The sequence below is a fragment of the Phyllobates terribilis genome, unplaced genomic scaffold, assembly GCF_046119375.1.
Source record: "Phyllobates terribilis strain yellow unplaced genomic scaffold, ASM4611937v1 Scaffold_7__3_contigs__length_470593459, whole genome shotgun sequence".
Taxonomy (NCBI): domain Eukaryota; kingdom Metazoa; phylum Chordata; class Amphibia; order Anura; family Dendrobatidae; genus Phyllobates; species Phyllobates terribilis.
The window spans coordinates 66,947,635-66,972,961 of NW_027362767.1; the positions used below are offsets into that span (position 1 = coordinate 66,947,635).

General features: G+C 46.4%; 1 protein-coding gene across 5 annotated transcripts in view; it reads left to right on the forward strand.

Moving 5' to 3' along the window:
• Nucleotides 1-25,327, forward strand: part of KCNH5 (potassium voltage-gated channel subfamily H member 5) — a 469,113-nt gene that overhangs the window by 156,336 nt on the left and 287,450 nt on the right. For all 5 annotated transcript variants that reach the window (XM_073638703.1, XM_073638702.1, XM_073638704.1 and 2 more), the window contains one exon: nt 5,394-5,820. In XM_073638703.1, coding sequence (XP_073494804.1) covers nt 5,394-5,820 — 427 coding nt within the window. The remainder of the gene's footprint in view (nt 1-5,393; nt 5,821-25,327) is intronic.

The window sequence follows — 25,327 nt, forward strand, 5'->3', positions numbered from 1 at the left end:
CTCCTAAATCCTCATTCAGTATGGGGTCTGCATCATCTAACAGCATGTTTGTTACTTCCTCAACATCAAGGTTTTTTGATAAATTGTACATTTTCCTCTCCATTTCAGCAGATAATCTGAAGCAAGAGAAGGAATATGTGTTAGGGAACTACTGTATATGCCTGAGCAGCACACTTTCTTTTTTAATCTGCCTTATTTCTATGAAATATCCTCACACTTTGTGCTATACATTCATAAAACAAGCTAAATAAACAATTGTGATGAATAAAAACATAAAATACCAACCTTATTGAGTGTGACGTGTTCACATACAATGAGCCTGAGAGATTAGCGCAGTTATATCTGTCCTCCTGAAGCTCTGCAATCCAACTGTGGTATGAGGTTTCACAGAGCTGCTAGAGACAGGAGACTACCTGGAGGGAGGGGATTTCCTCACAATCTGGTGAGGAAGGAGAAATGAAAGTAAAAGAGATGTGCCTGTCAGGCCTATTGTATGTGACGGAGGGTTAATGAAACCCTATTACAAAACTGCTCATCACCCAAAATACATATATTTAAAAGGAAACTATCATCAGAAAATGACCTATTGTTTAATTCGGGTTTTTGTGTTAAATTAATTTTTAAAAATAATTTGCCAATGTTTTTGATATTCATATTATGATCTTTATTAAAAAAAGAAATTAATAATCTTGCAAATTTTTACACTGGCCACTGAGGATTTTTTTTTTAGACTTCCTATCCTTTCAAGAAGAGCTTTCAGCAGAGGCAAGATTACAATGATGGGTAATTCATTTATGCACAGCTGATAACACAAAATCCACCCTTCACAATAGGTAATGTCACAGCTCACTTCCTCCTCCTCCTGTACAGTGACTGATAACACCTCTATATACAGTAGATAACACAGGATCCACCATTCACAATAGGTGATGTCACAGGTCACTTCCTCCTCCTGAACCATGACTGATAACACCTCTATATATAGTAGATAACACAGTATCTACCATTCACAATAGGTGATGTCACAGCTCACTTCCTCCTCCTGTACAATGACTGATAACTCCTCTATATACATAACACAAGGTCCACCATTCACAATAGGGGATGTCACAGCTCACCTCCTCCTCCTCCTCCTGTACAATGACTGATAACACCTCTATATGCAATAGATAACACAGGATCCAGCATTCACAATAGGTGATGTCACAGCTCACCTCCTCCTCCTCTGGTACAATGACTGATAACACCTCTATATACATAAAACATCTATATACAGTAGATAATACCGGATCCACCATTCACGGCTCAACTTCTTCTCCCCTCCTCCTGTACAATGACTGATAATACCTCTATATACTACAGATAAGATGATCCACCATTCACAATAGGTGATATCACAGCTCACCTCCTCATCCTCTGGTAAAATGACTGATAACACCTCTATATACAGTAGATAATACAGGATCCATCATTCACAATAGGTGATGTCACAGCTCACCTCCTCCTGCTCCTGTACAATGACTGATAATAACTCTATATACAGTAGATAACACAGAATCCAGCATTCACAATAAGTGATGTCACAGCTCACCTTCTTCTCCTTCCTACACAATGAACTTTGAACAGATTAGCGCATGCCCAATTTGTACTTTTTTGCAAACAGTGTATGAGTCGGTCTGTTGCTGCTGAATCTAGGATTACGCCTAGTGACCAATGTGAAAATTACAAGATATTTTTTTAGCCCTCTAAGGACTTCACAATAGGTGATGTCACAGCTCACCTCCTCCTGTACAATGACTGATACCACCTCTATATACAGTAGATAACACAGAATCCACCATTCACAATAGGTGATGTCACAGCTCACCTTCTCCTCATGTACAAGGACTGAAAACACCTCAATACACGGTAGATAAAGGATCCACCATTCACAATAGGTCATGTCACAGCTCACCTCCTCCTCCTGTACAATGACTGATAACACCTCTATATACAGTATATAACACAGGATCTAGCATTCACAATAGGTGATGTCACAGCTCACCCCCTCCTCCTGTACAATGACGGATAACACATCTATATACAGTAGATAACACAGATCCACAATTCACAATAGATGCTGTCACAGCTCACCACCTCCTCCTCCTTGTACAATGACTGATAACGCCTGTGATGTCACAGCTCACCTCCTCCTCCTTCTTGTACAATGACTGATAACACCTCTATATACAGTAGATAACACAGATCCACAATTCACAATAGGTGATGTTACAGCTCACCTCCTCCTGTACAATGACTGATAACACCTCTATATACAGTATATAACACTGGATGCGCCATTCACAATAGGTGATGTCACAGCTCACCTCCTCCTCCTGTACAATGACTGATAACACATCTATATACAGTAGATAACACAGATCCACCATTCACAATAGGTGATGTCACAGCTCACCTTCTCCTCATGTACAATGACTGATAACACCTCTATATACAGTAGATAACACAGGATCCACCATTCACAATAGGTGATGTCACAGCTCACCCCCTCCTCCTGTACAATAACGGATAACACATCTATGTACAGTAGATAACACAGATCCACAATTCACAATAGGTAATGTCACAGCTCACCACCTCCTCCTCCTTGTACAATGACTGATAACGCCTGTGATGTCACAGCTCACCTCTTCCTCCTTTTTGTACAATGATTGATAACACTTCTATGTACAGTAGATAACACAGGGTCCACCATTCACAATAGGTGATGTCACAGCTCACCTCCTCCTCCTGTACAATGACTGATAACACCTCTATATACAGTAGATAACACAGGATCCACCATTCACAATAGGTGATGTCACAGCTCACCTCCTCCTCCTGTACAATGACTGATAACACCTCTATATACAGTAGATAAAGGATCCACCATTCACAATAGGTGATGTCACAGCTCACCTCCTCATCTCTTCACAATGACCAGAAACAATAAGAAGTAAAGTCTACAAAATCTCCAATGACCTATGAAACTAAAATGGCAAGATTTCTAATTTTTAATACCGATTGTGATATATAAAAAAATAGAAACCATTGCTGATTTATTTTTCTAAATACATGCAGCACCCATCCTTTCCTCCTTTTATAAGCTTGTGCACTGTGCGTGGTGCCGACCCTGCACTAATGCATTTCACCTTCTATCCTTCTCATTATGTCTCCTGCATATTTTAATTATGAAGACAAAGAAAATACTGTATCTACCATTTTCTATAGTGGTGCATATAGAAATGTTACCAAAATAAATGCACAGTCCTAAAAGCAAAATTGCGTTTATTTCCAACCAAAATAACTTGACCATTGTTATCTTCTTACATGCTAATTGTCGCCTGTGTTTCCATGAACACTAGATAGCAACAAGAAGTCGCTCCGTGGGCGACATTTATCTTTTTGTTCCAAGCCAATTACTTCCTACACTCTTGTACTTTTGTATGATCCAAATATACGTTCAATCGAATGCAATGATCCAAGTGAGAAATGTTTGTGTTAATTGTGGAAAATGTCTTGTGGAGAATGCAGCGGGAATGTTTTTCTCTTCAAATCTCACAGTATAAAATGTACTAAGGATCACAGCACTTGTCGACAGGACCGGTCTGTGTACACTATGGCAATGTGGTTGTTCTTTTTGTCAATTCTTACATTTTTTTTTTTATTGTTTTGTTGAAAGTGACATTAAAAACTATGAAGGGTATGATGTAACCTGATAAAAGCCATGTAGAAGTGACCTACGGTTCAGGTTAGAGTTCTGCTAGCTAGACTATGTCTACAATGGAACTGCCCTGTATGGGCGCCACTTTTTTTTTCTATATTTCCTAGTCTATTTGGGACTATCCTCCAGGAGACCTGATGAAAACTACCCCAAAGCGTAGACTTTGGCCCCAATTCATCATTGCCTTTGTGCCTCTAGTTTTTCCGTTTGCACCCAATTCATTACTCTATTACTTATTTGTAGCCCATTTCATATGTGCTCATCTATTTTTTGTTTTTCTGGTCTTTCTGCCAGGTCTTTCTGCCTGATTCATCATTTGCAACTTCTAAAAAAGTGGCAAAACTCGACACAACTCAACGCCAGTTCCCCCCATTCCGGTGTATTTTTGAGTACGTCAAACTTTTGGCGCCAAAGTGTAACTTTTGGTGGCAAAAGTCATAAAAAACAGTTCAAGACAGGAAGAAAGCTCATTATTGACAGTACACCAAAATCAAAAATCGCGTCCAACATTTTGATGAATTTGGCACCAAAAACGGCAACTAATACCGCAAGACGAAAAAGGAAAGTGTAGAAAGAAAAATGTATCCAGCAACCGGATCCTCTTTTTAAAAAATCACGATTTATTGGAAATATAAAAATACATGTTGGCCATCATCTGATAAAATGTGCTTTTCAACTGGTGATGGTCTTTAGTGTCACCAATTGGAAGTAGCAATCCTATAAGTCAATACCGAAACCTCAAATAGGCTAGCCACATGACTTAGGCCTCTCAGACGTCCGATTTTCACACACGAGTGGTTAGTCTTTGGGGTCTTTCACATGTCCGTGATTTTTCGCAGACCGAGAGATCCCCAGAAAATCGCAGAGACATGTCCAATTTTGGTCAATGAGTCAGTGAACAATTCGGACCGCATTCGAATGACATCGAAGTCCAATTTTCACAGACTGTCAAAATGGAGAAGGTAGAAAAAATATTTTTCAACTTCTCCACATATGAGATAATCAGATGACACTCGTACCACACGCCCTTCAAACTCAGATCAAAGTCTGATTAAACATTAAAAAAATCTGGGTATGTCTACAGTAGAATTTTTTTCAGAAGTTTTTGAAGGAAAAAAAACCTCTCCAATCAAACATTGTGATTTTTTTTTAATTCCTAGTGGTTTTTGAAGAGTTTATGCTCCAAAAATTCCTGAAAAAAAACCCCTTCATATTCTTATGATATAATGCCAAACCATAATTTTCACTTGTAGACATCTGTTCCAGGGTTCTTGCCTCTCATCAGTGCAAAGTAGGAGACTGCTTAGCTTTTTGTAGACTGGTAGGCTGTAAGGAGCATTGCATGCCCTCTAAGTCTCTTTAAGCCATCTGGGAGTCACCTTAAGTAGAAAAGTTACCTCTTGGGTACTTATGGTAACACAGAGGTACACATAGTTTGGGGGTATAGGCATATTGTATAGTACGGTAGAACTTTTGGTATTATGTTAAACCTGAAGTTTTGTTTTTTTCTGCTGCCATATTAGTCTTAGTGGTTTGCGTCATCTATGCAGGGCAATAGACTTCATATTATGCGTTAGCATACCCATGTCATTTTAATGCAACTGATTTATTAATGTTTTGTGTTTCCCAGGGCATCAGCAGCCTCTTCAGCTCTCTTAAAGTGGTGCGACTCCTGAGATTGGGCCGTGTAGCCAGGAAATTGGATCATTATTTGGAATATGGTGCTGCGGTTCTGGTTCTCTTGGTCTGCGTATTTGGACTTGTTGCCCATTGGCTTGCCTGTATTTGGTATAGTATCGGGGACTATGAAGTTATCAATGAAGCAAGTAACACAACCAAGAACGACAGCTGGCTTTACCAACTGGGAATCAGTATTGGCAGTCCGTATCGATACAATAATTCCATGGGACAGTGGGAGGGTGGACCCAGTAAGTACTCACTGTACATATCATCTCTCTACTTTACCATGACAAGCCTTACAACTATTGGATTTGGAAATATTGCTCCAACAACTGATGGAGAGAAGATATTTTCTGTCGCAATGATGATGGTTGGCTGTAAGTAAATTTATGACTTTATAAAGTATTATATGCATGTTTAATGGTTTTTCGCCATTATTTGGCCCAGTCGTGAGCACTATTGTTGGCTTTGAGTCTGACCACTTGTATTTTGTATGCAGCGTGTATAGATATGCAGTTGCCGCGTTATCAAAATTAGGATGATTAAAAAAGAAATAAAAAAAGTCAGAGAATACCATCTGGAGAGATTACACGACCCTCAAAAAAAAAAAAAGCACATAAAAATAAAAAAGGGACAACATTTGCATGCACCTTTGCATTTTTGCCACTTGATGGCAATATAGAACATTACTGAATCAAAGTGCTTAGTAGTTGAACAGCTCACCAAGTGGATAGGCATGGTATTGCAAGTAAAACTTAGTCAGTGGTTTTAAACTGACAAGAAATGATTATACTTTATTATAATGTGTTGCAGTTTGGTTTTTTTTTGTATAGTAGTTAAGGGGCCACTGTTTCCAAATTTAAAGTAAATCCAGTATTATTACTCAATGCATGAGCAAATTCAGCAAGCTACAAATTTATGTCTGACTTTGCATACATTTTTGTGTTGAATCTTTTTATCTGAAATTACAGCCCCTGTAAATTAGAACCAATGATAGTCTATATATGTTAGTTAATATGTCTTGCTGTGATGTTGGTCTTGGCTTTATTATATGGTGAGGAGGCACAAACATTTGTTTCCGCACTATCCTTTTTTGATTGGATAACGACCAGTCCATAAAGGCGATCATCCCCTTGACTATAGCCATGATACATTGGTTTGAATTTATAAATTGCAGTGTATTTTTTTCAGAATCTTAACTTAAAGGGGATGTCCATTTTCATAACGCCTTGGTCTCCAGGTATAGGAAATAATAAAAAACAAACAAACGCACTTTACTCACCATCCCCGGCTACAGCGCTGAGTCTCTACCGCTGCTCCCGGTGTCTGATTTTGCTGTGAGGCTGACGTCATGTTGACAGCGCTGCAGCCAATCACTGAGCTCAGTATTTGGCTGCAACACTATCGACTTGACATCAGCTCCACAGCCAGTACCAAACACCAGGATCAGTGACGGAGACTCACTGCCAGACCTGGGGAGGACGAGAAAGGCCTGTTTTTCTTTCTTATAACAAACTCCAGCCCGGGTACAACTCCATTAAACATAAAGGAGTGTTGTAACTGACCAAAGGCCACCATACATGAGACAAATATTGGATGAATGATTCGGTGGGGGAAAACCCATCAAAGACTGCATCGGCAGTGTTGGATTTTTTCGGTTGATGATGCAGCCAGCGCTCCTCCAAAAAAATCCAACATGCCCAATCAGTTTTCTCAACGACATTGAATATTCATCAGTTGACATGAAATTTCACCGGTACAGCCAATGATCGTCCATATTGGTTGACTTTTATCTAATGTATATTGAGGTCAATGCCTTGAGCCACTCGGGCCATGGGTCGTTACGAGCTGCCTTTATGCCCGAATGGTCAATTTAGCTTTACTCAGTGAACTTTTTATTGTTTTTTTATTATATAGACAGATAATTTGAGTTGGGTGGACCGATTTGGCAGACTCCTGGCCAGTAGCCAAGTCAGTAGTCTCTGGCTGCTGGACGAGAGGGTCGCGAATCTCTTACTTTCCACGATCCCCGACGCGGCTTCTGATGACCTGGCCTGGCGCGACGTCATCTGTGCGTCATGCTGCAATGATGATGATGATGTCCAGCTAATCAGTAGCCGCATCGGGGAGCCCGGAAAGTAAGAGATTAGCGAGACTCCCGTAGAGTGACCCAAGACTTCTGACCTACGATGGACCAAAGTCCTGAGAATTGATCTGCTCAACCTACTGGTAATATTTTATGCCACATGTACATACCTGGCCAATCCAAGAGCACTTTCCACGCCATAGCTTTACATTCATTTACCGTATCGTTAGATCTTCTATTCCTCTTCATTTACTTAGCATTGAATTCTTCTACTAATGCGCTAAATCCCGATCCATCCGGTTATGATGATAAACGATTTAATCAGATAAAACCTACTACTAATGGTTTATTGATATAAGAAGCCGGAGAAAATCCTCAGAGTAATTTTTCCAGCATGATTTCAATGACTTGCGTTTAGCGTGCACTTTGAAATGATTTATTATTACGTGTAATGGATCTTGATTGCCTTGATTGAAGCAGATGAGGCTGACAATGCATTGTCGACCTAGCAATCCAAACAGTTACCAAAGCTGGAACACAATGCAGTGAGCGACAAAAGCTCAATAATATGTGAGTGAGTATACCGAAATATTGCAGCAGGGAAACAGATCTGTTAGGTCCGAAGTAAATTTCGGTGGAGAGAAGCTGCCACTAGAGGGAGCATTTTGAAAACTGGTTGACAGGCTCATTGAGCCCAGTATTAGATAAATTATTACATCAATTGCTTTAAAACTGTGGCATTAATGTATGGAACACGTAATTTTGACATCAAATTAGAGAAGATCTCCTAGGCCTGATGAGACTAGTGTACTTACTTTTTATGACAGAATGGTTGTATAATCCTTTTTTTTTAATGTTTAAACTCAATCTACACCTGCCTAGCCTGATTGATATCTCCTCAATGCCCCTCCTCCCTGTTGCTACTGAATCTCTGCCCATCTTGACTGATTGATAGATCTTCATAGTTCCTCCTTCCTGCTACTGAATCTCTAATCACCTAATCTTATTCATAGCTCCTTAATATTCCTTCTCCCTGCTGCCAAATCTCAACCCACATAGCCCAATTGACAGCTCCTCAGTGTCCCTCCTCCCTGCTGCTGAATCTCCATCCATCTAGCCTGATTGATAGCTGCTCAGTGTCCCTCCTTCCTGTTGCTGCTGAATCACTGAACATCTAACTTTATTTACCTTGGTGTTCTTTCTTCTTGCTGTTGAACCTCAACCCACATAGTCCAATTGACAGCTCTTCGGTGTGCATTCTCCCTGCTAACGCTGAATCTCTGTCAGTCTAGCCTGATTGATAGCTCCTCATTGTCTCCCCTCCCTGCAGCTGCTGAATCTTTGCCCATCTTGCCTGATTGATAGCTTCTCAGTGTCCCTCCTCCCTGCAGCTGCTGAATCTTTGCCCATCTAGCCTGATTGATAGCTTCTCAGTGTCCCTTCTCCCTGCAGCTGCTGAATCTTTGCTGACCTAGCCTGATTGATATCTTCTCAGTGTGCCTCCTCCCTGCAGCTGCTGAATCTTTGCTGACCTAGCCTGATTGATAGTTTCTCAGTGTGCCTCCTCCCTTTTGCTACTGAATTTTCACCATCTAGCCTGATTGATATCTGCTCAGTGTTCCTCCTTCCTGCTGCTGCGGAATCTCTGACTACCTAACCATACTGATAGCTCCTTTGTGTCCAGTTTCCCTGCTGCTGAATCTCAACCCACCTAGTCCGATTGACAGCTCCTCAGTGTCCCTCCTCCCTGCTGAGATCTCACAATACTCAGTACAAGCTGCAGTTGTCAGTCAGGCTGGGTAAGAGGAAACTAAATACGCTTGGACTCTGAGCACTTACACTCTTTAGCCAGACTCCTAAAATGCTCTTTGCTTATACAAACGATTATACAGCAATTCTGATGCGTATTTTCAAGATAAATACACCAGCCTTTTCAGGTCTAAGATGTATTTAATAATGTATGCAGCTTAAATTGTGACATCTGGTGACTTGAAAAAAGTCTTGATTTAAATAATTCTACTATTTTGTGCCTAGATCCTTTATGGTCCCACACAGGTTTGCAGGACAATAGGACCATTTGCAAAATTGCATCATATTTCTTTTAAGACGACACACAATGGTTGTGCAATGACTCGGGAGAAACATTTTAGGGGCTATTAGTCTATAGTAAGGGTGCAGCATGGTGTCTAGATATAATGCAGCACTACCTGTATAGTCCTCAATGCATAAATGTATTATTGTCCCTTATCACCCTGGAGGAAGCCGCATAGATTGGAAGGCGTACGGCTGCTGACAGCGCTGTCTATTATGGGAAATGTGTCCCAGGCACCCCGCCGAAAATGCTGATCGTGTCACACTCATCACTTCTCAGCCCTTCAGTCAAATAGAAAGGGCCCCGTGGGGTCAAATCAGATTTCTTTTTGGAAAATATACGCTATCGGAAAGCCTCGCACTTCCAAACATACCATTTTCAGAAGAGCCCGGGGAAGGAGAGCTGTTAAATAAAATATCCAGGCTATTTATAGAGGGAGTGACATTAAAGGCAGCTGACAGTGTGCGGAGATACAGACATTGGGCTGTGCGCCTTACCGGCAAGATTTGCACTTTTACCAGAAAGCTGAACTTCTGACGGAGCTCTGAAGGGGGCGCAATAAGCGAGAGCGGTAAACACTATTGCATCTAAAATTTTGCAAATTGTACTAAATAATGTACTCAGCTCTGCTGCATTTATATACGCTTAGATTCTATAGCTTACATTTAAAGAGAACCTTTCACACCAAACTTGTAAAAAAAAGCATGATCCTCATCCTCATAAGTTAAAACTTTTTTTAATGCATTTATCTGTTTAGTATATTCATGCTCTTTAAATTGGCATTTGTTTTTTTTCCCATAGGTAGTTTCTCTCAATCTAAATTCTGCCAGCACTATAGGTGTTGGAACTAGCTAGCTTATATTGCTTCTGGTATCCTCCAACAGTTCACCTGCTCTGGTGTGAAAGTCCTTCTCTCTGTTATGTCTGTATGCAGTTTGACAGAATCTAATGTGCCTTATTATTAGAGATGAGCGTTGTTCTACTCGAACTGTTCGCCAATCTCAAATTCGAGCTGTTTTGGGCGGTGTTCGAGCCGTTCGGCGAACACGAACGATTTGAGAAAAATTCGGCTGTTCGAGGTTATGTTCGATAACTGTTCATGCACCAAAATCATAACTGGATTTTTTCTCAGTAATGATGAAAATTAATGTTAATACGCAGTTTGAGTGTACAGCGGGGCGGGGGGAGGGGCAGGGGCTGGATCTCTGCAGGAATAATGAAGATCTCCATTTTTTTTTCTCTTTCCCGCATTTACAGTGGGGAGGTGCAATCTGTCAGCCTATCAGCAGCGCACACACGGAGCGAAGTGCTTTTTTCACACAAGCAAGGGCATGTGTCATTGGCAGTGTATGTCACATGTCCTTGCCCTATAAGACCAAGCCATTTTCCCCGTCGCCACCATTTTCTCACTGCTGCAGCTGCGTGTTAGACGGCACCGCTGTTGCTGTGTGTGTAGCACCCTGAGGATTCGGCTGCTACAGGGGTATTGCACCTCAACCCAGAGGTGTGATATTCCACTCCCGGGTAAGGAAGGAGTGTGGAACTGAGCTCAGATAGACTGCATGCACTACATACATCCCATTCCAGAGGAGCAGGCCGACGGTACTCCCACTTAGAAATGTGCAGGTACAACCGAGCCTGTTCCTGGCTGGAGTGGGAGGGGGGTGGTACATCCCATGTAGTGTAGGGGCAGATAGGGGGAGCAGTCTGGGTAGTGATAGGAGCTCATTGGGTGCTGGTCACCTGAGCTCACACATAGAGGGTGTATATAAGGTGGGCACCATCAGAGATCAGGGTCAGACGCTGAGAACAGGTCAGTTGGAGAGGAGAGAGAAGGAAACAGCAGCCCTGGAGAGAGAGAGAGGAGAAAGAAAGAGAAAGACCCAGAGGGGGAAGACTGAAGGGACCCAAGAACCCAAATTAGAACACCGGGTGAGGAGTCAGCATCAGGGTACCGGAACCCAAGCTGGTGGGGGCAAAAACAATCCCCAGCCAGAGACCGGAGACCGTGGGCAGTGTCTGTCACGGTCACCCACCACATTCACCCCGAAGGCACACCACATGAAGGGTCAGGGAACCCAGGGCCAAGGGTGTCCCAAAAGAAGGCCCGAGGGAGCTGGACCTAGGTGAATCACTGGTGGGGACGGCTGAAGAAAGGACAGAGGGAGAGCTCAGGGCCACGCTCCGGACTTGTTTGGGGGTTGGCTGGATCCAGGACCTGGTGGACGCAGCACGGCTCGGGTGGTCACTAGCAGCTGGAGTGACCAGTACAACATCAGCAGTAAGTAAACACCCTTAACTGCACAACCCGAGTCTGTCTTCATTGCCGGCTGCATCGCACCACCACAACCCCCATCCTCTGCGCCTGTCCCCTCTGAGGCTATACCCCTCCCGTTGGGGGTTATCTCACCAAGCTGCGCACCCACCATCAGCCTCAGCGGACCCTGCTGCAGCGGCGGCCACAGTGACCGCATCACAACGGGTGGCGTAGTCGACACAAAAGAACTTTAGTAACATCTGTAAAGCTGCCACATAACACTTAGCTTGACGCCCTGGGCACGGGACCGGGTCACAGCCGCTCGGAGACTACAACCCCCCATCTGATCCGGTGCCGGGTATTCCCCTCAAAAAGGAATATGTCCCAGGGGGCGCGTCAACTTTGGCGTAGTCGGCAGGATTTCGTGCCCACAACAACCGGGTACTGCGTGCCTGAAGAAAAGTGCAAGTTTACCTCAGAAAGAAGTCTCCCGCCGGTTCCGGAGGGTCCACGCCATCGGACTCCATCACCAGTCGTTTCCCGCCGATTGTCCGCCATTTCCAACTTGTTCCCGCCATCTGCAGAGTTTCCCGCCACTGGGCGACGCTTCCCGCCAAAACCGCAGATTTCCCGCCTTGGAAGAGCAGCGGACGCCATTATGGGCGTGCCAAAGGAGGGCAGGAGGCCACCTCCCATCGTGGGCCAGGACAGAAAATGGCGCCAAAAGTGGAAACCGCCCCCACCAACAGAGACTGTGATGCTAGAGGTGTCTGTCAGCGTGAAAGAACTCCCCCTGGAGCTGACAGTCACCGAGTTGCCCCGGGACCGCCCTCGAAGTGGGAGGAGACGAAAGAGAAGAGAAAAGATGGGTGTCGCTTGGAGCAGTCTGGAGCGAGCGCACCCGGAGGCAAGAGGTCTAACAAGGAGCAGCGGAGAAGCTCACCCGGAGATGGAAAGAAAGCAGAACAGCACCGGCCCGCTGGCCAGGAGTCTGCTGGAGACCGAGGAAGGAGGGCAGAGCAGCACCGGCCCGCTGGCCAGGAGCCTGCCGGAAGCCGAGCAGAGCAGCACCGACCCGATGGTCAGGAGCCTGCTAGAGTCCACAACCCCGCTGGGTCTAGCGGAGATCCTAGCGCAGCTCCCCCGAGACCGGGAGTGTGCACAAACTGCCCTGGAGGGCCTCGCAAGGAGGATGGCCCGGGTACAGCGCGAGATACTGGCGGAGTGGAGCCGGGAGATGGCCCAGCAAGCAGAGACCAGTCAACGGAGCACGCTACCCTGGAAGAGGAAGCAGACCGCCTCTGAGGATGGCGCAGGAGGACCCAAGGCCGGAGACGGCGCCGAGGAGGGAGCCGAACGCATGGAGGCAGGTAAAGGGGACGCCTATACCCCAAGCCGTGACACCGCTTACCTGCCCCAGCTCCCCGTCGCAGAGCCCGAAAGTCCCCCTGCTGTGCCCGTAGCCGCCAGGTCACCGCCATGGACTAGGCCCCGACCGGAAGCCGCCGCCGCGACCCCTGTGACGTCACACGCACCGACCCGGAGCGTGACAAAGCAGGAATTACCACCAGCCTGGTCGCAAGGCCTAGTACCCCCGGGCGCCGCATCACCAACAGCGCCCCCTACCTCCGCGGAGCCTCCGGCCTGGCCGCAAGGCCAGGTAGCCCAGGGCGCCGCCGTCCTAACGGTGCCCTTCACCTTCCAGGTGCCCCAGGCCTGGCCGCAAGGCCTGGGCAACCCGGGCGCCACCACCACCGCGCCCGCGCCCGTAAAACCAAGGGTGCCACACCTGGGGAAGGACTTGTTCAGCCAGCTCACATGGCCGGACGGGCGGCCCTTCATCTGGCCCGAAGGGTACCCTGAGCTGGAGCGGCAGCAAAGACTAGGGCCCTTGTGTGAGCCCCTAATCCCGGCTCCGAAGCCCGTGGCTCGGGTCTCGCCTCCTCTAGCAGAAGCCCAATTCGTGTGGGACCCCACGGGAGAAGATTTGATGGGGTTCACCGGAGAAACTCGGGCAGCCGCAGCTGAACGTACAGAGTGTTGCCGTCAACAGCTGGCAGAGTTTAAGAGAGAACGGGAGGAGAGGCGGGTCAGAGAACAACAGGCCCAAATCCAGAGCGCGGAGCAGAAGAGCCGGACTAGGAGGAACCCCCGTGCAGCGCATTGTCCCCGCACTATCGGGACAGTGATAAAGTTCAACCCGCAGCATGGGTGGGGCTTTATTCGGGACCGTAACAACCGCGGTGATGTTTTTGTGACCCGCAGAGACGTCGAGTCCCACCTGCCGGAAGGTCACAAAGGCCGTGACCTCTACGTCGGAGACGAGGTCACCTTTACCCGGCACAAGTGTGCCAAAGGACCTTACGCCCTCCACGTACACCGCTTGACGGAGGAGGAGTTGCGGTACGAGGAGGAGGAGCAAGAGGACCCGGACGGGTCTGAAGTTCAAAGAGCAGGAGGAAGACGCCGTTGAGTGCGGCAGAGCAGGAGCTGTAAATAAGTTACCCAATCGGGGTATATAGAAACTGGAACTGTTGCTGCTGCTAAAATAGTCCCCGTTGGGACCAGTGAACTGTTTTACCCGTTAACCCCTTCATTCTACAGGCTGAGGACTGTGAGCAGCCATTCCCTTCCCTCTACCTGGCCGAGGACTGAGAGCGGCCAACTTTCAACTTCCCCTGTATATAGTTGCGCGTCCTAAAGCGCCCCCTACCGGTTTTATAAGAAAACCAGTTTTTCTAAGAGACTGTCGCACTTTTCCCGGACACACGTTGCACAGTGTCCGGAGGAGGAACCAGAGACAAGAGAAGTCTACGAGAAAGTTTTATCTGATAAGATATGTTATATATATAATGTCTTATATGTTTTATATGTTCATATAAAATTTTGTATGTTTTGGTGTTTTATGTCTTACAGCCCGAGGACGTGCTGTGATTTACCAGGGGGGAATGTAGCACCCTGAGGATTCGGCTGCTACAGGGGTATTGCACCTCAACCCAGAGGTGTGATATTCCACTCCCGGGTAAGGAAGGAGTGTGGAACTGAGCTCAGATAGACTGCATGCACTACATACATCCCATTCCAGAGGAGCAGGCCGACGGTACTCCCACTTAGAAATGTGCAGGTACAACCGAGCCTGTTCCTGGCTGGAGTGGGAGGGGGGTGGTACATCCCATGTAGTGTAGGGGCAGATAGGGGGAGCAGTCTGGGTAGTGATAGGAGCTCATTGGGTGCTGGTCACCTGAGCTCACACATAGAGGGTGTATATAAGGTGGGCACCATCAGAGATCAGGGTCAGACGCTGAGAACAGGTCAGTTGGAGAGGAGAGAGAAGGAAACAGCAGCCCTGGAGAGAGAGAGAGGAGAAAGAAAGAGAAAGACCCAGAGGGGGAAGACTGAAGGGACCCAAGAACCCAAATTAGAACACCGGGTGAGGAGTCAGCATCAGGGTACCGGAACCCAAGCTGGTGGGGGCAAAAACAATCCCCAGCCAGAGACCGGAGACCGTGGGCAGTGTCTGTCACGGTCACCCACCACATTCACCCCGAAGGCACACCACATGAAGGGTCAGGGAACCCAGGGCCAAGGGTGTCCCAAAAGAAGGCCCGAGGGAGCTGGACCTAGGTGAATCACTGGTGGGGACGGCTGAAGAAAGGACAGAGGGAGAGCTCAGGGCCACGCTCCGGACTTGTTTGGGGGTTGGCTGGATCCAGGACCTGGTGGACGCAGCACGGCTCGGGTGGTCACTAGCAGCTGGAGTGACCAGTACAACATCAGCAGTAAGTAAACACCCTTAACTGCACAACCCGAGTCTGTCTTCATTGCCGGCTGCATCGCACCACCACAACCCCCATCCTCTGCGCCTGTCCCCTCTGAGGCTATACCCCTCCCGTTGGGGGTTATCTCACCAAGCTGCGCACCCACCATCAGCCTCAGCGGACCCTGCTGCAGCGGCGGCCACAGTGACCGCATCACAACGGGTGGCGTAGTCGACACAAAAGAACTTTAGTAACATCTGTAAAGCTGCCACATAACACTTAGCTTGACGCCCTGGGCACGGGACCGGGTCACAGCCGCTCGGAGACTACAACCCCCCATCTGATCCGGTGCCGGGTATTCCCCTCAAAAAGGAATATGTCCCAGGGGGCGCGTCATGTGCGCTATACCTTGTTAATTTCAAGCCAATTTTCGCACAAATCTACAGATAGCTTGGGAGTAGGGAATAGTTGTGATTGCAGTCCTTTTAAGGACTAGGTTACAGCATTTCCTACAACTTTTATCAGGCAGGTCTGTGCTCTTAAATAGATAGATTGTGGGAGTAAAGACTAATTGTAATTGCAGTCCTTTTCAGGACTAGGTTACATCAGTTCCTATCAGTTTTTGCCAGGCAGGTCGGTGCCAGTGCTGTGCAAGTTTTTTTCACAGCATTTGGCTGAATCTAGCAAAGCTAATCCTTTTTGGCCTATTGCAGAGTGTGTTAGTCAGTGGAGTAGCCTATCTGTGTTGCAAGATATACCACCTGTGTATAGAATACCAATTTTTTTACTGCACCTAGTGAAGTAAAATCTTTTGGGCATAGCATCATTCTATTAGTCCATCTATACTGACCTCCATCAGGTTGCAAATTGAATATAATTTTTTTCTGCATCTAGCTCTGAAAAAATATTTGGCCTTCTAGCAGTGTGTGGGACTTGTTCTATTAATCCATCTATACTGACCTCCATCAGGTTGCAAACTGAAAATAATTTTTTGTCTGCATCTAGCTCTGAAAAAATATTTGGCCTTCTAGCAGTGTGTGGGACTTTCTCTATTAGTCCATCTATACTGACCTCCATCAGGTTGCAAATTAAAAATCATTTTTATCTGCATCTACCTCTGAAAAAATATTTGGCCTTCTAGCAGTGTGTGGGACTTTCTCTATTAGTCCATCTATACTGACCTCCATCAGGTTGCAAATTAAAAATCATTTTTATCTGCATCTACCTCTGAAAAAATATTTGGCCTTCTAGCAGTGTGTGGGACTTTCTCTATTAGTCCATCTATACTGACCTCCATCAGGTTGCAAATTAAAAATCATTTTTATCTGCATCTACCTCTGAAAAAATATTTGGCCTTCTAGCTGTGTGTGGGACTTTCTCTATTAGTCCATCTATACTGACCTCCATCAGGTTGCAAATTAAAAATCATTTTTATCTGCATCTACCTCTGAAAAAATATTTGGGCTTCTAGCTGTGTGTGGGGCTTCTAGCTGTGTGTGGGACTTGTTCTATTAGTCCATCTATACTGACCTCCATCAGGTTGCAAACTGAATATAATTTTTTTCTGCATCTAGCTCTGAAAAAATATTTGGCCTTCTAGCAGTGTGTGGGACTTTCTCTATTAGTCGATCTATACTGACCTCCATCAGGTTGCAAACTGAATATATTTTTTTTCTGCATCTACCTCTGAAAAAATATTGGGCTTCTAGCTGTGTGTGGGACTAGTTCTATTAATCCAACTATACAGACCTCCATCAGGTTGCAAACTGAATATATTTTTTTTCTGCATCTACCTCTGAAAAAATATTGAGCTTCTAGCTGTGTGTGGGACTTGTTCTATTAATCCATCTATACAGACCTCCATCAGGTTGCAAACTGAATATAATTTTTTTCTGCATCTAGCTCTGAAAAAATATTTGGCCTTCTAGCAGTGTGTGGGACTTTCTCTATTAGTCCATCTATACTGACCTCCATCAGGTTGCAAATTAAAAATAATTTTTATCTGCATCTAGCTCTGAAAAAATATTTGGCCTTCTAGCAGTGTGTGGGACTTTCTCTATTAGTCCATCTATACTGACCTCCATCAGGTTGCAAATTAAAAATCATTTTTATCTGCATCTACCTCTGAAAAAATATTTGGCCTTCTAGCAGTGTGTGGGACTTTCTCTATTAGTCCATCTATACTGACCTCCATCAGGTTGCAAATTAAAAATCATTTTTATCTGCATCTACCTCTGAAAAAATATTTGGCCTTCTAGCAGTGTGTGGGACTTGTTCTATTAGTCCATCTATACTGACCTCCATCAGGTTGCAAACTGAATATAATTTATTTCTATATCTAGCTCTGAAAAAATATTTGGCCTTCTAGCAGTGTGTGGGACTTTCTCTATTAGTCCATCTATACTGACCTCCATCAGGTTGCAAATTAAAAATAATTTTTTTTCTGCATCTACCTCTGAAAAAATATTGGGCTTCTAGCTGTGTGTGGGACTTGTTCTATTAATCCATCTATACAGACCTCCATCAGGTTGCAAACTGAATATAATTTTTTTCTGCATCTAGCTCTGAAAAAATATTTGGCCTTCTAGCAGTGTGTGGGACTTTCTCTATTAGTCCATCTATACTGACCTCCATCAGGTTGCAAATTAAAAATAAATTTTATCTGCATCTACCTCTGAAAAAATATTTGGGCTTCTAGCTGTGTGTGGGACTTGTTCTATTAGTCCATCTATACTGACCTCCATCAGGTTGCAAATTAAAAATAATTTTTATCTGCATCTACCTCTGAAAAAATATTTGGGCTTCTAGCTGTGTGTGGGACTTGTTCTATTAGTCCATCTATACTGACCTCCATCAGGTTGCAAACTGAATATAATTTTTTTCTGCATCTAGCTCTGAAAAAATATTTGGCCTTCTAGCAGTGTGTGGGACTTTCTCTATTAGTCCATCTATACTGACCTCCATCAGGTTGCAAATTAAAAATAATTTTTATCTGCATCTACCTCTGAAAAAATATTTGGGCTTCTAGCTGTGTGTGGGACTTGTTCTATTAGTCCATCTATACTGACCTCCATCAGGTTGCAAATTAAAAATTATTTTTATCTGCATCTACCTCTGAAAAAATATTTGGGCTTCTAGCTGTGTGTGGGACTTGTTCTATTAGTCCATTTATACTGACCTCCATCAGGTTGCAAACTGAATATAATTTTTTTCTGCATCTAGCTCTGAAAAAATATTTGGCCTTCTAGCAGTGTGTGGGACTTTCTCTATTAGTCCATCTATACTGACCTCCATCAGGTTGCAAATTAAAAATAATTTTTATCTGCATCTACCTCTGAAAAAATATTTGGGCTTCTAGCTGTGTGTGGGACTTGTTCTATTAGTCCATCTATACTGACCTCCATCAGGTTGCAAATTAAAAATAATTTTTATCTGCATCTACCTCTGAAAAAATATTTGGGCTTCTAGCTGTGTGTGGGACTTGTTCTATTAGTCCATCTATACTGACCTCCATCAGGTTGCAAACTGAATATAATTTTTTTCTGCATCTAGCTCTGAAAAAAATATTTGGCCTTCTAGCAGTGTGTGGGACTTGTTCTATTAGTCCACCTATACTGACCTCCATCAGGTTGCAAATTCAAAATAATTTTTTGTCTGCATCTAGCTCTGAAAAAATATTTGGCCTTCTAGCAGTGTGTGGGTCTTTCTCTATTAGCCCATCTATACTGACCTCCATCAGGTTGCAAACTGAATATATTTTTTTTCTGCATCTACCTCTGAAAAAATATTTGGGCTTCTAGCTGTGTGTGGGACTTGTTCTATTAGTCCATCTATACTGACCTCCATCAGGTTGCAAATCGAATATAATTTTTTTCTGCATCTAACCCAGCCAATAGTTTTGGCCTAATACCACAGTTTGGCCACTGAGCTCTGCTCGGTTCCCATCCATTGTTTTTTTGTACAAACAACTCCAGAGTTGTGAATTAGTTAACCACCAAAATGAGTGGAAAAAGGCCTGCTGCTGGTGGAAAGGGGAATAGGCGTGTTGGGAAGGGGAAAAAAGGTTGTGTCCGTGGGGTAGGTGTTAAAGCAACAGTAACATCTGCAGAAGAAAGACCATCTTCCAGCCAAACTAAAATGTCTACTTCTTTTAGCGGACAATGTGATAAGATCGCCAATCGCTACAAATTCCAGATGAGGCACAAAAACAGCAGGTGCTTCAACGGATATCAAGTGCTCCTTTAAGTGGGCTGTCCTCCACATCAACTTCAACATCACAAATACTCCAGTCCTCAAAGGTGTCACCCCAATCGCACTTGCTTCCTCACAGCTCCCAAATCTCCAGCTGCCCGTCTGAGTATGGGGTAGAACAGATGGTTGAGTCTGCAGAGCTGTTTACTCATACTATAGCCTGGGAATCAGAGGTCGACTCCAGCGCTTCTGTGAATCCAGACGAGGAAATGATCTGCACTGATGCCCAGAATCTTTATGAGTCGGATCCAGGACCAGACGCAGAAGGTTCTGACCATAATGTAGACCCTCATTCCCAAACTGTAACTCCTGTTGGTGGAGACAATGAGGAAGACGATGATGAGACTCAAATACCTGATTGGAGCGACAACTTTAGTTTTTTGTCAGGGCAGGAACAGGTTGGCTCTGAGGACGACGGGTGTGATAACGCACAGGGTGATGATGATGAGGTTGGAGATCCCACTTACTGTCAACCCACAGTCAGCCAAGAGATGAGGTCAGCAGAGGAGGTGGAGGAAGATGCTAGTGACGACGAGGTCAGGTTGCGCCTTCCTGGACAGAGACGTAGTACTGGAAGCACGTCAACAACTGCATCCTCAAACACAACTCTGCCTCTCACCACAAGTCGTGGTGGCTCTTCAGGTCACATGGGTGATAAGCCTTGCATAGCCTGGGCATTTTTTCAGATCGATAAAGATGACCCAACTCGTGTTATCTGTAACATTTGTCAGCAAAAGCTAAGTAGAGGCCAAAAAATACATAGTTTGAGTACTTCATGCATGAACCGGCACATGGACATGAAGCATAAGTTGCAGTGGGAAGCTCAGTGTGCTACAATGCCGCCTAGCCGGCCGGGCCAACCACCGTCTGCCATATCTTGTGCATCCGCGGCCTCTTCATCCTCTGTGACTGGGGGGACAGCAGTCACACCTGTTTTGGGGCGCAGACCTGCCACCTCTTTACCCGCAACAGCCAGCATGATTGGCAGGTCATCATTTTCTTTGGAGGTGGTAACACCAGCTGGTGTTGAGCGCTGTCCGACATCGATAGCACCACCTTTGGATCAAGGCAACCTAACATGTCCGCCTGCATCTTCCTCACAGACCGGCAGTTTGCCGGGGACACCCTTATCAACCCCGTCTAAGCACAATAGCCAGCCCTCGGTCCCTCAGATGTGGACAAGTAAAAGACCATTTCCTCCTAGCCATGAGAAAGCTAAGAGGTTGAATTTCACCATCTGCAAGCTCTTGGCTACAGAAATGCTGCCTTTCCGCCTGGTGGACACAGAGGATTTTCGAGACCTTATGTCCGTCGCAGTGCCCCAGTACCAGATGCCCATTCGGCACTACTTCTCAAAGAAAGGTGTGCCTGCGCTCCACCAGCATGTCGCACACAACATCACCGCTTCTTTGAGAAACTCTGTGTGTGACAGGGTGCATTTCACCACAGACACTTGGACGAGTAGGCATGGACAGGGGCGTTACATGTCGCTGACTGGGCACTGGGTAACTATGGTGACAGCAGGACAAGGGGCTGCTGTCCAAGTCTTGCCGTCCCCACGAGTTGTGCGTCAATCCTCTTTATGTCAAAGTTCCTCCACTGCTTCTGCCTCCTCAACCTCCTCTCAGTCTTCCACCTGCACCCAAAGCCTGTCTGGTCATGCCACAAGCTTTCTAACTGCGCAGAAGGGATCCTGCACACCTCCTTACTATGCTGGCAGTAAGGCTCAACGTCATCAGGTGGTTTTTACTTTGAAATGTCTGGGAAATGTGAGTCACACAGCTGAGGGGTTGTGGTCAGCTCTGGAGAACCAATTTCATGAATGGTTGTCTCCACTGGACCTGAAACCAGGGAAGGCCGTGTGCGACAATGCTGCAAACCTGGGTGCGGCCCTTCGCCGGGTCAATGTCACACACGTGCCTTGTATAGCTCACGTGTTGAACCTGGTTGTCCAGCAATTTTTAGCCCACTATCCCAGACTAGATGGCCTTCTGCAGAGGGCACGGTCGCTGTGTGCTCACTTCCGCCATTCGCATCCCGCAGCTCAGCGACTTACATCTCTACAGAAGTCGTTGGGCCTGCCACTTCACCGGCTAAAATGCGATGTGCCTACCCGGTGGAATTCAACTCTGCACATGTTGCAGCGACTGTGGCAGCACCGACAAGCCCTGGTGCAATACGTTCTGACGTATAGCCTGGGCCAACGAGATCCAGAGGTGGGGCAAATCACGCTGGAGGAGTGGTCTCAGATCAGGGACCTTCTGCACAGTTTTGAAATGGCGACGAAGATGTTTAGTGCTGACGATGCCATTATCAGCATGACTATTCCGGTGATTTACATGCTGGAGCACATGTTAAACAGAATTCGGAGTCAGGTGGTGGCACAAGAGGAGGTGGAGGAAGTAGAGGAGGAGGAGTTGTATGCGGAAGGGCTAACATCTGCAAGGTCCAGACGCTCGGCAGCACCAAGGCGGCAGGCATGTGAGGGTGGGGGAGATGGTTTTACCAGGGCGCATGGTAGCAGCCAAACTAGTGAGGAAGGTGCAGGAGCCCAGGAAGAAGTGGAGGACGAACTGATGGAAGACTCATCAGATGAGGGAGACCTTGATCACATTTCTGTTGTGCGAGGTTGGGGGGAGAGGACAGAGGAAGGAAGCATGATTGTTACCTCGCCACCAACACAACAGGGACTTGGTGCTCCTGGATGCGCAACACACATGAGTGCCTTCTTGCTGCACTACCTGCAACATGACCCTCGAATTGTGAGAATTAGAAATAATCCTGACTACTGGGTTGCCACACTGTTAGATCCCCGGTACAAAAGTAAATTTGCCGAAATTATTCCTGCCATAGAAAGGGATGCACGTGACGCGCCCCTGGGCCTGTGTCGCGCTGCGCTGCGCATGCGGGAGCTTACCCGGAGCCGGATCTGTGGAGGGTTGTAGTCTCGTGGCGGTGACCCGGTCCGTGCCCAGGGAGTCAAACTAGACGGCAGTCCATTAGTAGTAAATGGTTGATGACTACGCCACCCGTCGAGTGCAGCCAGGGGGCTGCTGCTGCAGGGCAGACCGCTGAGGCCGATGGTGGGATTGTGCAGCGTGATAGTACAACCCCCAACGGGAGGGGTATGGCCTCAGGGCAGCCGACGTGGATGATGGGGGTAGCAGGAACCACTCAGAGACGGTACGGTGTAGTTCAGGGTCTTTACTGGTAACAACAAAAGACCCTCCCGGAGTACTTGCTAGCGGATGGGGCCTGGTCAGTCCTTGAGCAGATGGGATCTCCCCTGGCCAGGCGTAGTTGTAGGCCTCCCAAACTGACTGTACTCTTCTGGCTACCTTGCTAGGAGCTGATGTAAGTAGCCCACGTCCCTGAGTGTACCGTGTGGTGCTCACCCGTATGGCCGGTGACTCGGGGCCTTCTAATGGCTTCCGCTCCACGATGGCGGTGCTGGTCCCACGTGTGTGACCGTGCCTTCGGGCTTCTGGGCCAGAGGACCTGAAATCCCCTGCCTGACGGATTCTGCTGCTGGGCAGGAATTAGTCCCCACAGCCTCGGACTCCGGGTCCGGTAAAAAGTCTTCTTAGTCAGGGCGAACTCTGCAGCTGCCAGCCCCTGACTCCTTGTAACTGCTGTTTCTTCCTATGCTGTCTCTACTTCTTCTCTTCTTCTACTCACTCACCCTGCCTCAGCCCCAGGTTTATATAGGGGAAGTTCTTCCCCTCCCAAGACTGGGCAGGAGGTGTGGCATGCACAGGATCCCTGACTAAAGGACCTCCCACCTGCTCTCAGACATAACATTACGTTACTGTGGCAACCAGACCCCTGGGGTGTCACATTCCCCCCTAGTAAAATTTAGTACTCCGGGACTAAACACATTTAGAAAACATAACAAGGCAAAACATTAATAATACAATAAGAAAACACATAAAGATGGTTACGGCGTGTCCGCAACCGGGTGCAGTCTCTGAAGAAAGCAAGGTGTCCATTTCACCAACACAGGGAGACGTAACCAGGTAGGGGTCTGTTCTACCCCGAGTCCTTGACAGTCTTTAGTCCATCCTGCGTTACGCTCCAACTATATACAAGGATTCCCGGTAAATCCACCAAGGATTCCTAAAAACAACTAGAAATACAAAATTACACACAAGCAACTATAGACAGGTAAACATTATAAAATAGCTTAAACATTTAGATCCTCCAACGTGCGGGTAACTGGCCTCTAGTGGCCCTAGTGGACCTACGGAGCTGACTGTCTGGCCCTGAACTACAGGGTGTAGGAGCTGTCAAGGGTAAACTGGGCAGCTGTCTACCGGCTCTTTGTCTCACTAGGGGTACGGCAGGCTCACTATAAGCAGAGGGTTGATTCTCCTGTTCTACTTGTGTGGAGTCTTCTGCCTCCTGGACCGGCTGTTCTTCCAGCTCTACCCGTTGCTCCGTAGGTTCTTGGGATGATGGTTGGAGGAAGGTGAGTACGGGTACCACAACTGCACCATTGACTTGAGTCCAAGACCGAGGGAAGTCCCCGAGCACGGTACTAACCATATCTTCCCTTTCTCCCACGGGTCGATGGTCTTCTTGTTCCTCTTCAGGGTTCCTCAGTTGTTCGGGACACTTCTTCAGGTGGTCCCGGGATACAATGGCTGTGGTTTCCCCTCCGTCTTTACTGATGGTACAGACCTTCGGGTTCTCGTGGCTTGAGGGCAGTACGGTGTACGGGTCCTTCTCCCACTGGTCATCCAACTTGTGGAGCCGTCTTTTCCTCTTCAAGACCTGCTCTCCGGGTACCAGGGGAACAGCGGGAGCATACTGGTTGTAAGTCTTCTCTTGTCTTTCCCTAGCCTGACAGAGACTTCGCTCCACGCTCTCCTGTACTCTCCGGTACTGCTGCTGCCTCTCTGTGTCCCAGTCTGTTTCTGGTGAAGTGTCCTCAGGTGTCAGGACTCCCATTTCCAGGTCAACAGGTAACTTACCAGGTCTCGCCCTCATTAGGTAAGCCGGGGTACAGTTGGTGGAACCTACCGGGATGTGGTTGTATAGGTCCACCAGATCGGGCAACTTCTCAGGCCACAGACTGCGTTCTTCCAGGGGCAATGTTTTTAGAAGATCCATTACCACCTGGTTCATTTTTTCACAAAGTCCATTAGTTTGCGGATGGTAGGGTGTCGTCCTTATCTTCCGGCAGCCATACAGATTGCAGAATTCCTGGAAGACCTCCGCTTCAAAGGCAGGTCCCTGGTCCGTCAGCACTTGGTCCGGGTACCCGTGTGGACGGCAGAAGTGCTGCTGGAAGGCTCTAGCTGCTGTTTGAGCCGTTAAGTCCTTGACGGGGACGACAACCAAGAACCGGGAGTAATGATCCACGATGGTTAACGCGTAGACGTAGCCACTTCTGCTTGGGGTCAGTTTTACATGATCCAAGGCTACCAGTTCCAACGGT